The following is a 16,535-nucleotide window of genomic DNA, read 5'->3' as shown; positions in this document are numbered from 1 at the left end:
GGCATAATCAATTTGATTAGTTTTTGTTCAATTCCTCTGAAAACAGCTGAATCACATCACACAAGCCACTCACATAACAGACCTTTAACATAGGCTACAGTAACCAAGCACACAGCTTAACACTACAAAACCTCACATAGGCCTACGCACACCCCAAGGAAGGAGAAGAGATGAGAGGAGAGAGGAGGAGCTCTTCTCTACCATGCGCAACAAAATGACAAGAAGCCTAGTTTAAGTAAAAGTAAATAATATCTCGGGAATATTCGCTTCCGTTGTTACTTCGACAGCTTCGTCGTTGGTTGCTTTTTTTTCTTTCCGATGGCGTGGGCTTTCCAACTTAGTTGCGCCAGGACTCGGAACATTTCAGAAGACAACTGAACTGACAGCTATGGTCACACTACTCTGACAGTCAGCTCTCCTCCTCTGCCCTTGTCGCTATTTCGTTCCACAGCCACTCATTTTTTAACGTCACTAGGCTATTTATTACGGTTACAATTACTACTAGCATTCACCAACGCACAGAACCTTGCGCTAACCCCCGCCACATTCTCATCACTCGCACAAAACATAGTCTACAGAACAGAAGTAGCTCTATGCATAATCTGCGTAACTGCTGTTATTGAAACGGCCAGGGCCTCGCTGCTTCAAAAATGCAGCCTGTTAGCAATGTTCATATAGCAGTAGTGACGTTTAAAAGGTTGTAGCGAAAGCGACGAGAGCATAGGAGGAGAGCTGCCTGTCAGAATAGTGTGAGCGCAGCTTAGCTGACAGAATGTTTTCAATCCTGGCGCGCGCAACAGCATGGAGTTGCCGCTCGCTGCACTGGAAAGCCCACTGTGGGAGGCTACCTCGTGACGCTAGTGTCCATGGGTAATGTAGGGAATCTCGCCGTCTAACGTTCGTCAGAGCAGCGGTTTACCGTTCATAATTTATTGTACTCGGGAACTACTAGCCAAATGGGCGGGTAGGTATTTTTTTCTACTAGCCAAAATGAAATTTCACCCCTGTTTGGCGTGTTGGCGTGTGTTAATTTAGAGCCCTGCTTTCAACCATTCTCTAGGTGTAAAATAAGCTTATTTCCAAAAATGGGACAGTATCACTTTAAGGGGTTAGCCATAGGTGCCGGAAAGGGTTATGCAGTGGTGTCCTAAATGAGGCATCCTCAACTTTTACAGCAGACAATTGAGATATAAAGAATTAAGGGAAAAAATGCACCATCACTTAAAAACTCGTTCCATCGCCCTTGGGGTTAACCCGTTAAGACACAGCGTTATAAATTTGCTGTGACCAGAATTGCAATGACCAAGTCGTAGTGCATTACTAAATGCCCTGTATTGTGTCATAGTAGTGTAGTAGACTGCTATGGTAGTATGACTATAGTGCTCCAATGGTGGAAAGGAGTGTGTTATGAGGCTACATGCTTTCTTCTGTATATTTGCCCGAAGCGAAATGTGTTGATCACCAATTCATGAGTGTCACTCAAGATAGATGAGGTAGCCCTTTCATGCAGATGGGGTCACCTAACCCTAACTTCATCATAACAGTATATGACATTAAACACCGTCTTAAGTACCAGATGCAGACATGGTCATACTGTTTTGGTGACAATAACATTATAACAGGGGTCCTATGTATGTGTTAACATACCACAATACATGTAGTGTTCTCTTGATGACTGATGGGTTGCCATGCCATAGAGGTGCTCATATGAGGACAATGCATACTTTTCTAAAGGTATGGCCTGGCCTATGGCTAAGCTAGTAAAAAGCACGAGTTGCAAAATTCATATCCATAATACTTACAGTTTTCACTTTTGTTCTACCCAACACAAGATGCTCTTTTTAATTGTGTGGCATTTCGTGGTATGAAAGTCTTTCACCTCTGAGGGTGAAGTTGTGCATCACATTAATGCGCCACAGCCTACATTGAATGTGCTTACTGTACGTACCCATGGGACCCAGGTTTGAGTCGAACATGTGCCATCCCATTTTCCAACCCATCTCTCTCTCTCCATCATTTCCTGTCCAACTCTCCAACAGGCCCTCAATATGTACTTTACCAAGGCAACAGGCCCTCAATATGTACTTTACCAAGGCAATAAGTCCTCAATAATGTACTTTACCAAGGCAACAGGCCCTCAACATGTACTTTACCAAGGCAAAGGGCCCTCAATATGTACTTTACTAAGGCAATAAGTCCTCAATGGCTACGTTTACACGGGGCATTTCCTTCCGAATTAACTCACTTTTATTCTGAATAAAGCTTAATTCCGCTTTGAAAACATCATGTTAACACTTCACAATTGGGATTAAATGAAAAATCAAAGGGAACTCGATGGAACTATTTAATTCTGAATTATTAATGTAAACGTAAATCATGTACGTACTTAAAAGAAAGTTTGCTTCTTCGTCAGCATCAGTGTAAACTGTTGTGCATGGGTTCACACCACGGGTTCAAGTTTGATGTGGAAGTGCTACCTGCTGCATAATTTGTAGCCTACTGTCACAACAATACAATAAAAGCTTTGCGTGCATGCATGACAGAGAAGAGAAGAATTCAAAACAGCTCTGTCAATCTCAACTCCTAACTCACTGCCCGAGGCCACAGTTGGAGGAAAGACTTGCACTGGAATTTGCTTTTGCGTGCGAGACAAACCCATACTTATGATCCTGCTCATATTAGGAACTACACGTTACAACCATTACAATTATTGTAAAAGCTGAGACCTGCAACAATTCAACAAAACTTTCCACCAATGTGGTTTAGAAGTAGTCAGCACTACTAGACAGGGCTGGAGTTGGACCACAAACCAGGCGGACGTGTTTGTCATAGACTAGCCCCTCACCCCTACAGTACCCTACAATTATGATGGGCTCAGTCCACTATAGACTAAGGATGCACGATGGGCCGCCCCATCTAAATTGTTGGTCGGTCTCTATAGGGGAAATTTTGAAAAGAAACAAAAGCATCCGCCCTGATTACTGTTGTCGGCCAGAGATACTGTTGCTAAGGGGAGATAGAACACTCGGCAGCCATATTGGCTACACGTCGGGGCTTCTAATTCAGATTAGTAAGACCAGGGTGCGATTTGTCGGAAAACCAGAAGGGGGGGATATGTTTGGGCGTCCTAAAATGAATGATTACACAGAAATGGAACAAAGGAGCGACCCACAACCCATATGGTTGGAATCACAATGAAAACCAGTTCACAGTGGCTATCTCAGATTGGCCGTATATATGAAAGCAACACTGTAAATCATAATTTTCTTACTGATGTGTTGAACTGCTCATGCGCGGAATTTCACGACACACGTTCTGCGCCGCGGATCAAGTGTCCGCGGACTCTGTTGAAAAATCAGAAGTGTAGTTACCGGATGTGAACCGCACATGTCATCAGCAACCGACCAGGGGAAGCATATTCTGAGGGCATACTGATTAGGTTTGAGATATCGTTAAAGTGGTGAGATGATTTGATAAATGACAGAGCAGCTCAGCAAGCAATTGGCTCTTGTTGCCGGACAGGTCGGATATATGCAAGCACGCGCCATATTAGCGTAGCCAATTTCCCCTGTTCATTCCTATGGGCGCTCTCTGAAGTGTTGTATTCCGTGTTAGACTATCTCTGTGTCGGCCCACCAGGAAAATGCCCTGTATGCCAGATTACCAGTCCAGGGCTGTCATTACGTGGAACAGCCAATATGGAGACACAGTATACAATTCAAAACACAACAGAGGTACACAGGGACAAACATCAGGACATCAAGCACAATACATGCACACTCACACACAAATAAGCCTAAATTTACATATGTAGAAAGTTGCAATACACAGAGATGCATTCCTTCTGTTGCAGAATGTTAATTCAAGTGTTGTTAAGCCTTTGCACCATTTCTTCAGATGTTATGAGTAGACATTTTACTTCACCTTTTGTTTTCAAATGATTGATTCAAGTGATTCGAATGATTACACAACCTGTGGCTCACTGAAAAATGGGCACACCCACTCTAAGGCAAGGCAAGGCAAGGCAAGGCAAGGCAGTTGTATTAATATAGGGCATTAATAGCACAAAGCAATGTGCCATACAGAAGACAAGTCAATGACCCCAGTTCCAGGTCTACACATTTGGGGGCCCTTGGCGAAATGAGGCACTCGTGAATTACTATTGCTGGTATTGACCATGGTGGGGATGACTGTTGGGGGCCCCTATGGAGGGCAGATTTTAGTGTGGCCCTAGGCTATTGCCTTGTCTGCCTATTGATAAAACCGGCTCTGAATTATCCTTGATATGGTGATACAAAGGGCATGCCCACAAAAGGCAAAACGCCTTCAATAAAATCACAAATCACAAATGTGACGTTGCATGCCAATCAAATATATAATACCAAAAATACTAAATAAAACCATTAAGTTAAAAATGTGAGTGTGAATTGCAACCAAATTTAGAAAGAAGCGCATGTGCAGTATGTGGCAAGAGCAGGTGTGATTGCAGTTATAGCCTTCATTCAGTGAATAGCCTTCCTCATTCCTGCAGTTGATGAATTCGAAAATAATTAAATATTTATCACCACAGAGTACTGTAGACACGCCTTCCCTAAAGTAAACACTTGAGTCACAGTGAGCCTGCTCAAAAGCCAGAAAGTTCTTCTCTTTCACCAGTAGAACATTATTCAGACCTTTCCACGACGGTTGCAGACATGTCAGTGAGGAGTGCTTTAGCTGGGCTGCTGGTTGCTCTGCTGTGCCTGGTGGGCTCTGCTCAGGGTGGGAAGCTGTTGGTCATCCCAGCAGATGGCAGCCACTGGACGGGCATGAAGCCCCTGGTGGAGGAACTGGGCAGGAGAGGCAACCAGGTGGTGGTGGTCATCCCAGAGGCCAGCCTTAGCATGGGCCCCTCAGACCACACCACCACCCTCACCTTTCCAGTGCCGTTCAGCAAGGAGAGCATGACTAAGGGCCTCGACAAAAACCTGCAGCATTTACTGGCCACGGATGTGTCCACCACCTTGGCACGGCTGAGAAACTACTGGAGCGAGATGGCCATGCTGAGCAATTACACGATGATAACCTGCAAGAGCATGCTGTACAACAAGGAGTTGATGCAGACCCTTCGAGGTCACGACTTTGACGCTCTCCTCACCGACCCGTTCTGGCCTGTGGGTGTCATCGCCGGGGCTTATCTGAACCTGCCCACCGTCTACTTGCATGGATTTCTCCCTTGTCCTCTCGATATCATATCCACACGTTGCCCTAGCCCTGCGTCCTACATGCCTCGATATGCCACACAATACAGCCATCACATGAGCTTTTGGCAGAGGGCCGTCAACCTGATGTGGTCCTGGTTGGAGCCAGCTGGCTGTGATCGCATACACCTTTACGCAGACGAAGTGGCCTCAGACTTCTTGCAGAGGAACACTTCCATCGTGGAGCTGGCGAGCAATGCAGCGCTGTGGTTGATGATCTCTGACTTTGTGTTTGAGTTTCCCAAACCTCTCCTGCCCAACATGATCATGGTTGGAGGGATCAGACATGGAGAGCCAAAACCCTTACCACAGGTACAGTGGGCTATGTTTGATACATATTCAACAAATGGCAAAATGTAACAATGTAGCCCCATAATTTACGCCGTTCCACCAGTGGAACGCTGTAGTACTCAATGAAAAGGTAATTAACATAGTACTACACTACTATAACATAACACCGGGCCTCTAGTAATGCACTACGGCTTGGTCATTCATTGCTATTCTGGTATAGCAGCAAATTTATAACGCTGTGTCTGTACAGTATCTGACAGTCCAGTCCGGTTGGGACTACATAACACCTGATTCATGCATTCTGACCGGATGTCCATTCTGTCATTTAGCGATTCATTTACCTTCATTTAATCGTATATTTGACTCAATGACATAACACCTCTTTTTTGTGTTCCTAGGGTTAACTTTAGTTGAAAATGCAATACATAAACTAAAGAAATCACAGATGGCAACCTGGTTAGATGCATGTTGTATGTGTGTGTGTGTGTGCATGTGAGTGTGTGTGTGTGTGTGATGAGAGTGTGTGTGATTCAGTGTAGAACCATGTCTGTCTCTTTGTCGGGCAGGAATATAGGAGCTATATACAAACATTTGGGCTGTGCGGGTAGCTGAAGATCCCTCTGCTGCCTCTGATTGTTTGCAAATTGCTGTCATTCAAAAAATGCACTCACAGTCCTACCGCAGCTCTAACGGTAGGGCACAGGGCTGCTATGCCGGTGACCTGGGTTCGATTCTGGCCTGGGTTTTTGCCAAACTCTCCCTGTCTCTCTGTCTGCCCAAACATTTCCTGTCCCTCTTGACTGTCCTGTAACTAATAACAGCTAAATCCGTGTTTCCCAACCTTTTTTGTCCTGCGTACCCCCTAAGCTCCTGCGTACCCTATTTTGTCATGTGATGAGTACCCCTCTCACTCATGCTCTGTATCAGTTCCTCTATCCCAATGTGACTACACTTCATATATTTTCTATTATAAAAATTTGAGGTGTGCTCGCGTACCCCTAGTGGTACACGTACCCCTGGTTGGGAAACACTGGTCTAAATGACCAACAACTTCTTTTTGAAAGAATGCTCACACACAATTGGCTGCTTAGCATCTTGCTCCTCCTCACAGCGCAAATGTTTGTAAACAGGAAACCTATGTCTGTATACACCAGTCTGACAATTGGGCATCCAGAGGAGTTGTAAAGATTTGTGAAGAAATGGATTTCGGTGTGTCTCAGTATGTGGGAGAGGGGGCAGAGGACGGCAGGGGATTTGAAGCCGCATCTGGACCGCTTCAGCATGAGGCCGACTTTGCATTAGGCAAACCTAGGCAATTGCCAAGGGCCCGGCCAAATCTATCCTCCATAGGGCCCCCAACTGTCACACCAGTCGCAGTAAACACACAAAAAAAAGGCTTGATCCTACTTTGCCACTTGCAGTGTGTAAAGTAGTCGAAGATATATACACATTAAAAATGCAGTGTTAATTCAACACTTAGAGAGTATTCGGGGACCAAATAAACTCTAGAAGGTGTTAAATCGACTCTGTTAGTGTTGCATTAACACTGCAGTTTTTACTGTGTAGGAGTCAAACTCCCAAATAACACCAAACACAGAATTTTGTGTATAATGACTTTTGAGGGCCCCATGCTTATATCTCGCCTAGGGCCCCAAAATGGCTACATCTGCCCCTGCGTTTCAGTATGCTGAGTTGGGTTGAGAAGGAGTGAGTCATCAGCTACTCTGATCGATTCAGATTGTTTTGAGCAAACTGCAAACAGGGTGTGGGAGGGGTAGAAGAACTATTAATTGTCAGGGCCAACAGCAAACACATGGAAGTCTCGCAAAGGCACAATATTACAATGAACTCACACATTATAGTACTTGACTATGTTCTGCGTTATGCACAATTGTTGTTCAATATGATACATTTTGAGGTCATGTTCAAGGAAATCCTGTTATTCTGAAGAAAAATATTGGAAAGGTTGGAGAGGTTGGTATCCTGATATACCCCCTCTGTAGTGTATGGGCAATGTTCTCCAAATGGTGGCCCGCAGGCCAGATCTGTCCCGGGCAAGGCAAACATTTCGCCTGCCATGAGGTTGGAAGAAATGAAAACATATACGTATGTGTTTTATCTGTGGCCATACAGTCAGGCCACAGTTTGACCCTCAGCCTCATTTTTGCTACATAATTTGGCCATTGTGGAAAAGTAACTGGAGACCACTGGTGTAAAGCAAAGGTGATTTCTCTCTCTGCCACATACAATCTGCATATAGAATAGGCCTACTTTTGACACTCAAATATCAGCCTCTGAATGCAAGAGATATGTTGAACATGATCAAATGGTTTGGTGTTTGCTCTGCTATCTCACAATGGGGTGTGGATGATGCAATCACAAGGACATTAGACCTTATTACAAATAATTACACAGACATTTGTAATAAAATCAATTAAGTGCCACTTTGGTAGGTCTCTTCTTGTATGTATGAGACACAAGAACAATAATCAAGGAAGTTGTCATCAGGTCTACTGTAATCTCTGGGGTAATTGGGTAGTCAGGCTACATTTTTTTACAGGCATCACTTAAGGAGTAGAGCCTTTGTTTCGCCTTCTGTTTACATATGATGAATGTGAAAAGAAGTACAACCAACTGAACAGAACAAGGACTAGACACACCCTCTGAAAGTAAACTGCTGAGTCACAGTGAGCCTGTTGAGAGCAAGGTACCTCTTCTCGTTCAGCAACACTCCCACATTATTCAGGTTTCTCCACGACGGTTGCAGACATGCCTGTGAGGAGTGCTTTAGCTGGGCTGCTGGTTGCTCTGCTGTGCCTGGTGGGCTCTGCTCAGGGTGGGAAGCTGTTGGTCATCCCAGCAGATGGCAGCCACTGGACGGGCATAAAGCCCCTGGTGGAGGAACTGGGCAGGAGAGGCAACCAGGTGGTGGTGGTCATCCCAGAGGCCAGCCTTAGCATGGGCCCCTCAGACCACACCACCACCCTCACCTTTCCAGTGCCGTACACTAAGGAGCACATGATAAAGGCCAACGGCAAAATGCTGCAGCATTTACTGTCCATAGATGTGTCCACCACCTTGGCACGGCTGAGAAACTATTGGAACACCATGATCACCTTGAGCAATCTCACCATGGTAACCTGCGAACGCATGCTGTACAACAAGGACTTGATGCAGACCCTTCGGGACTACGACTTTGACGCTGTCCTCACCGACCCATTCTGGCCTGTGGGAATCATTGCTGGGGCATATCTGGACATTCCATCCATCTACATACATGGAGTTCTCCCTTGTCCGCTGGACCTGTTTGCCACCCGCTGCCCCAACCCACCCTCATACGTTCCCCGACGCTACACGCATTACAGCCATCAGATGAGCTTCTGGGAAAGGACAATCAACCTGCTGATGTACGCGTGGCTGGAGCCGGCTGGCTGTAGCCGTAAGTACCTTTACGCAGACGCGGTGGCTTCAGACATCTTGCAGAGGGACACTTCCATCATGGAGCTGGCGAGCAATGCAGCACTGTGGCTCATGACCTCTGACTTCGCGTTCGAGTTTCCCAAACCTCAAATGCCCAACATGGTCATGGTTGGCGGAATACATGCTGGAACACCAAAACCTCTACCTCAGGTAACTTTGATGCACTGTACGGTACTCAGACAGTATAAAGAGTATACATTTCAGTGAGTGTTTACATGCAACAGTATAGTGAGAGTTGTATAAAGTCGAATTAGAAGAACTCCTACAAGTGTAATTACAACACTAGTGGTAGGATATAATAACATGGTTTCATCTTTGTAATATCAGATTACAAGTGTTGTATAATTAGCCTACATCTGTAAGAGTACTTCCACTTCTACTTAATATAACTCTGATTATAATGGTAGATTTGAGTCACACATACAGGTCCTGCATCATTATATGACTTAATTATTAACTAGTCACTATTTGCTGAGTGCCCAGCCCCAGCCTGTTGATAACAGCTCAAAAAAAGGAGCTTAATACGGAAAGGCTTTTCATTTGATATATGGAAAAGTCCAATTAAATGTTGACATGCTGATCAGAGCATATCTGGTGTTCACCCTGTCATTTTGTGGATCCTTTACCTCCATTCAATGCTATATTTTGATACATTAATGAATAAATCCTGGTTTGGGATTGTTGGATTGACACTCAGCCACCTCACTTCAACTAATGTTTTCTTCTTAACAGTAGTTTCCAGATTAGAAAAGAAATAATACATGTTGTTAATCTCAGGTAAACCTACAGGTTCGACTAGTGTCTTTTATCCTCCTCTACAACTGCTGTTTCAAAGTCAGACAGACCAAAGGTCACTTTTCTAACAACTAATATATAAGTGCGGTGTACCATACATTATAAACAGGGTGTGGCATGCCCTGGTATGGAAGCATCAGTCTCTGGGAGCAGGCGATATCTTGATATCACACATACAGTACAAGCATGTGATCATATTGGTGTTTGCTCTGATATAGCACCACACTATGGGGAGTGGATGATGCAAGTACAAAGACAAAGACAATAATTACTCGGACATTTGTAATATCTTCAACCAATCATGATTTTTTTTTTAGAAGTTGTGAGGTTGGTTAAAGTATTGATGCACTGAAGACTCTGGTTTCAGGCATGTTGCTGTGTTTTGTTTGACTGGTTGGGTCCAACTGCTGTGTTTCCTTTGACTGAGTTGACCAGATAGCAAGGCCTCTGTGCCACTCTGTTTACATTACATTACATTACACTTAGCTGACACTTTTTTTATTTAGGTACCTTGCTCAAGGGCGCATCAGACATGGTTGGAGATGTAGGGAGAGGTCAGGTGGGATTCGAACCTGCAACCCCTAGATTGAAAGACCTACTCTCTAACCACTAGGCCACGACTGTGCAACTATGCACTTTCTGCTAGATGAGAGCATGTCAGATGGGAACACACAATTTGCGTACATTCATAGTGCCAGTGCTAGTAGTACCAGATAATATTTTGTGTGTAATTGCTACCAAATTAGAGTTACACATGTTTCTATAATTTTCTTTTAGAAAGTAGGCCCTAATTGTATTGTTCCCATGGAAATACAGTAACATCGGAATGTATGTACTTTCCTGCACATGTTTGTTATTTTGCTGGTAGTCAGCCTTTGTCAAGGGGTCAGTTTGGCATGTGAACTTCTAATCCCTCCCTGTGAGGGGTGCCTTGTAAGAAAAACAACAAACATGAGCTGATGGTAATCCAGTTTTTGCTGGAATTTTTCAAACACAAAGAACAGAATTTGTGTGAGAACTGGTCTACTGGGTTGGGCATTTCAGGTGATAATCTGCCTTTTAGCTTCCCAGACAAAAAGCAAAAGCTACTGTTTTCTTACAGAAAAGTCACATGTGCTATTGGGAATTTGGTCAAAGCATTGCAAGGTAAAAAAAAAAGACTAGTGTGGTCACGCCCACAGTTGTTGCAGTAATCCTGGCACACTACATGCACACACTACATCCATTGACAATATTTTAAATTAGGGCTGTAACATTGTATCGAACCGAGAAATCGTGATACACAGAGTCACAATACTGTATCGTGATACAAGGAGGCAGTATCGTGATACGCCCTTTTAAAGTTTTGATACAGCCCAGAAAACAACCACATGATATGAAGTGAGCATCATCATTATTATATAGAAACTTTTTAAAACTATTAGTAGTCTCTTGTAACCTATTCTACCTATAAACTATCATAGTTTTTATACAGTTTATAATGTTGGCAAATGTGAAATTGTGGGATGTATCGAACCATAGGTCATGAATCGTGATACAAACCGAATCGTGAGTTGGTATCGTTACAGCCCTGTTTGAAATGTGTGGCTAAACGTACATACCTAACTAATGAACTGTTTTTTAAAATGTAGCCTATTTTATTCAGTCTACTAAACACATTGCACATTTGAACAGTTATAATGTGGTTAGTAGATTATCACACATAAGGACAAAAATCTGTGTGTGTGTGTGTGTGGGGGGGGGGGGGGGCAATGTGCATGATGAACAAGGCATCAGGTGAATTTGTCACCAGATTATTGGTAAAACAGCAACAGCTAGGCCTTAACTTCAGCCAGATCTAACTCAAATCAAAGCTACCATGCAGATTCTAGCTTTAGAACAATTAGGAGACAATTGAGATATAGAAGATACAAAAAAAGCAAAAGAAAGCTGTGTAAAGAACAGGTGTATCATCTGTGGACTGTGGTGGAGGAGGGAAGGCTGATTTGATAGTGCCAGAGCTGCACACAATATAGGCTGTGCGGTGTTATGTTTGGCCACTAGAGGTCGTAGTTTGAATTGAAAATAATGGCACGGAAGTGTTTCAGCTGAGCCCGTTTGCATTAAAAGTTATCTGGTTTCAGTTTCAGTTGTTTGAGAAGCGGCATACGAGAAAACAATGATGTAGATGGACCTAACCCATTGTAGGTGTCAAAGGCAGTCCCATTTTACAGTCAAACATCCAGTTAACCGTTCAAGTTCATCTCTTCATGTCGTGTTAGCATGCCTGGGAGACTGTGAGTAAACTAACTTACAATGTTGTTATGAAGGAGGGGATGCAGGGTTAGCCAAGCGGACCTAACACTAGTCATTAGGCTATCTACCAAGTAAAGAATGTGCTCATCTAATATGTAGAGCTAGATCAATTCGTTCTTGAAATAAGCACAGCTGCATTTTAAGTTGAGTAATATTTTTATATTATTATATTATAATTGAGCATATCTACAGTAGTCAATTTAACTTAGCACTCAAAGCATTTGAGTAGGCCTATTTGAGTACTGTAAACTCTTTTCTCTACAGTGGCATCACTGTGAGTGAGATGATTACAACGGTTATAAAATAAAAAATAATAATAAAGGCAGCTCTTAAGCAAAGGCACATTGTGCACAAGAAGCAAGTTATTAGCATCTGAGGCAGCTGAGCTGCATTCACTGGACTGGGTGGCTCTCCTGTGCCTGGAACAGTTTATCTTTTAATGTGTAAATGATTAACTTGATAAGCAATAAATCCTCCCCTCCAAAAAGTAGATTCACGTTAAGTAAGTCATCTCCTCAGTGAGAGTGAACCTGTTGAGAGTAATGTAGGCCTAGTCTACTTTTCGTTCAGATATAGTGCACATTATTCAGACTAAACAATAGCTGCAGACCCGTGAGGAGTTCTTTAGCTGGGCTGCTGGTGACTTTTTGGTGCCTATACCTTTTTCTCCTTTTGTTTTTGGATGATGATCTTGAGTCCATGATTGATGAATTTGACTGAAGCAGGAAATTCCTCTCACCACAAGCACAAAGTAGACACACCTTCCTTAGGTAAACTGTCAAGTCACGGCGAGCCTGCTCAGAGCCAGGTATTGTTTCTCATTCAGCAACAGTTGCACATTATACAGACTGCAGACATGTCAGTGAGGAGTGCTTTCGCTGGGCTGCTGGTTGCTCTGCTGTGCCTGGTGGGCTCTGCTCAGGGTGGGAAATTGTTGGTGATCCCTGGAGATGGGAGTCCCTGGAGAGTCATGAAGCCCCTGGTGGAGGAACTGGGCAGGAGAGGCCACCAGGTGGTGGTGGTCATCCCAGAGGCCAGCCTTAGCATGGGCCCCTCTGACCACACCACCACCCTCACCTTTCCAGTGCCGTACACTAAGGAGAGCATGACCAAGGACCAAGACAAAGACCTGGACATATTGATGGAAATCGACGTGTCCTCTACTCCAGCCAAGATCATAAACCACTGGATGGGCATGGTTATGCTGAGTAACCTCACCATGAGAGGCTGCGAGAGCATGCTGTACAACAAGGAGTTGATGCAGACCCTTCGGGATCATAACTTTGACGCTCTCCTCACTGACCCATTCTGGCCCGTGGGAATCATTGCTGGGGCTCATTTGAACCTGCCCACCGTCTACTTGCATGGATTTCTCCCTTGTCCTCTCGATATCATATCAACACGTTGCCCCAGCCCTGCGTCCTACATGCCTCTGCGCAACACATTTTTCACCCATCACATGAGCTTTTGGGAGAGGGCCATCAACCTGCTGTGGTCCTTCTGGCTAACGCCGGCTGGCTGCAGTCGTTTCTACCTTTACGCAGACGAGGTGGCTTCAGACTTCTTGCAGAGGAAGACTTCCATTGTGGAGCTGGCAAGCAATGCAGCACTGTGGCTTATGCGAGCCGATTTCACCTTTGAGTTTCCAGGACCTCTAATGCCCAATATGATCATGGTCGGAGGGATTCAAGCTGGAAAGTCAAAACCCTTACCTCAGGTACGCTTAATGTGGTCATAATCTTGTACTTGAACATACTGTGTATTTTAATATTTGGCCAGGTTTTGCACGATGACCCAGTCTGTTCACCCATATTGTGTGTGTGTGTGTGTGTGTGTGTGTGTGTGTGTGTGTGTGTGTGTGCGCGCACAACACATTTCTGATCAGACATATCATATGTGCATGTGATCAAATTGGTTAGTGTTTGCAACCAACTAGGGATGCAAATTATCGATTAATTCATTAATCATTAGTTGATAGCCTTATCGATCGACTTCGATTAATTAAAATTAATAAGCGGCGTTTTCCCCCCGAAATCTCAATGTTTCTTGAAAAAAAACTGCTAAATCTAAATTTTAATTATAAATTGAGATAAAATAGCATATTTAAATGAATTCTATTTCAATTATTTAATCCAAAGGTGATTTAAATATTCCCACTATTCACACCCCTCTTCTCACACACTCTTCACATGCCCATTTCACCTGGGTCTCTTGTCAGTTGAATTGTCGATTAATTGCGATCAATGCTTATTAATCGATTAATCGTTTGCATCCCTACAACCAACCGAAGAATTCAACCACATTGTACGCCCATCACAACTGGGTCATTTCACGTGAAATCGGACACTGTGGGACCCGACCAACACCGATTTCAATCATACTTGCTGTGCCTGTTTAGTAGCAAGGTAGCACCCCAGAACTGCATTTGTGTGAATCTGACATATTAAGGGAGAAACAGACTAGTAAAGGTTTACATACTAGGGTAGGACACTATATATTCAGCATTGATTATATCAGTCAGTGTAAGTCACAAAATGATGTCTGTGGTGTTATTTGAAAGCTCTTTTCTGGCTCTACAAATTACACAACATCATGGAATGCAACAACCCTCAGAATATGAATTATGATAAATTGAAAAATAAAAAATTCAATATAAAAAAACTTACATTTTAAAATGGCCAGTTCCTTGTCTAAACGTAGCCTGCATGTCATGAACAACACCTGAAATGCTGGTGTTTGGTTCTTTATTCAGTTCAAAGATAATGGGACTCAAAAATATGGCATCATACAGATCACCTAGTAATTATATGGTGATACCATAGTAATATCATATGACAGCTGTGCCCGTTATGCCAGATGGCCAGTCCAGTCCTGTCCCTGACACTACTCTATTACTTCTTTCTTACAACTAATTCCAACCTTTGTGTCCCATTATCTCTGAAATGAATAAAGAACCAAACACCCCATTTCAGGTGTTGTTTATGACTTTATAGACGGGGAGGAGCAGTAGCCTACTATGCACCCCCCACCACACACACACACACACACAACAAAACGCCACATGACTTTTTAGATGCGTCCCAGCATCTCTATAAGAGGGTCTGTCTGTCCGTCCGTCCGTCCGTCCGTCCGTCTGAAACGCATTCCTTCAATTGTGTCTGAAACGCATTCCTTCAATTGTTCCTTCATGTGGCCACAAGGCGGCAGACTTGCCATTTTGGACCGGAGCGAATGCGTGCAAGCATAGCCTTTCTAACCGGATGCTAACGTTGGCGAAAAGTAGCCTAGCCACAGGCTAACTGACAAACGTGAGGCCAACAACTCAGCCGATCGTGATGTACGCCACAAATAGACCAATCGACCTCATATTTACACACTACAATGTTGATTTCTGCCTTCGATTTTCATCAGTTAAGAAATCTAGCGTCGGATTAACACATTATTAAAGTAAGTAAAGCGAGTTGCCGCCATGTTTGTTTTCCAGAATCACCCGGGTACAGAGCTCACGTGCAGCATTCTGGGTAATTGAGTTTCACTGCTTTGTGCCTTGACGGTGAAGCTGGTATTGAAAAAAAAGTCCATAAGCGCATGATTCACCCAAACGGTTTTATTTATTTATTATTTGTCGATGTTTAGATTCTTTCCCACATGCACATACTGCTGAAATGGCGTGATACTAAAGGTTGTTAGGCCTAATAAATGTCTGGTAATTTGTAATGTTCACTTCATCTAGGCTATGTGAAATTTCAAATCATAGCCTATGGTTCTTTTCCAAATCCAATAATGATGATAAGCTTATTATACCCTAAACTGCAAAAAATAAAGCCATGTCTCGCCATTTTGCTGCCTTGCTGCCTGCCACAATATTTGGAGTGTCCATGATGACCAATAAACAAAAAGTACATCCTCGGGGGGGCGTTGACAGGCTAGGAGGAGGCCAGGGGGGGCGTTGTTTGGGGGGGAGGGGGGGGAGGGGGTTGGATGACATATTTGGAACTAGCATAGAGGGACGCATCTGTTGTCCGCCTGTCGGCCTTGTTTTAATCTTCAAGACGTCCTGAATACGAATTTGAGTGGTAACAGTCATATAACTCACTCCCACTATAATTTTTCACATCATATTGTATATGACCCCATGCATTCTAGTCCTATGTAGTGGTACACTGCCAAGGCCTCTAGAGGCATGATGCAGATGGTTATAATAGCTTATGATATACCATATTAAAGCTTGGAGTCTGTAGTATACATATAGTATACTGTATTTTGTGTACCTTTTGCATAGCAACAGTTGCTAGGCAAAGCATCTTCCTTAACAACCAGCATCAGTGATTCGTTTCCTCTGCGATTACATTGTGTTGTGATGTCTGGATTTAGATGGCTTTTCCCAAGTGCCATTGACTTCTTTGAACCTCCAAGATAGTCCTAATAAGAATT

The 16,535-nt window shown here is 43.6% G+C and overlaps 1 protein-coding gene across 4 annotated transcripts in view; it reads left to right on the top strand.

The window, feature by feature from the left end:
* LOC134460913 (UDP-glucuronosyltransferase-like) overlaps positions 1 to 16,535 on the top strand; it is a 49,006-nt gene that overhangs the window by 1,982 nt on the left and 30,489 nt on the right. The window contains exon 1 of one of the 4 annotated variants that reach the window (XM_063213540.1): positions 4,622 to 5,552. The exons of 1 other annotated variant lie outside the window; for it this stretch is intronic. In XM_063213540.1, coding sequence (XP_063069610.1) covers positions 4,695 to 5,552 — 858 coding nt within the window. In that variant the 5' untranslated portion in view covers positions 4,622 to 4,694. Of the gene's footprint in view, positions 1 to 4,621; positions 5,553 to 8,165; positions 9,162 to 12,094; positions 13,819 to 16,535 lie in introns of those variants that run through there. 2 more of the 4 variants (XM_063213536.1, XM_063213533.1) reach the window with 2 other exon arrangements.

This window comes from Engraulis encrasicolus, chromosome 13 (assembly GCF_034702125.1).
Source record: "Engraulis encrasicolus isolate BLACKSEA-1 chromosome 13, IST_EnEncr_1.0, whole genome shotgun sequence".
NCBI lineage: Eukaryota > Metazoa > Chordata > Actinopteri > Clupeiformes > Engraulidae > Engraulis > Engraulis encrasicolus.
The sequence above is the reverse complement of the archived record's forward strand: the minus strand, read 5'-3'. Positions and strand labels throughout refer to the sequence as shown.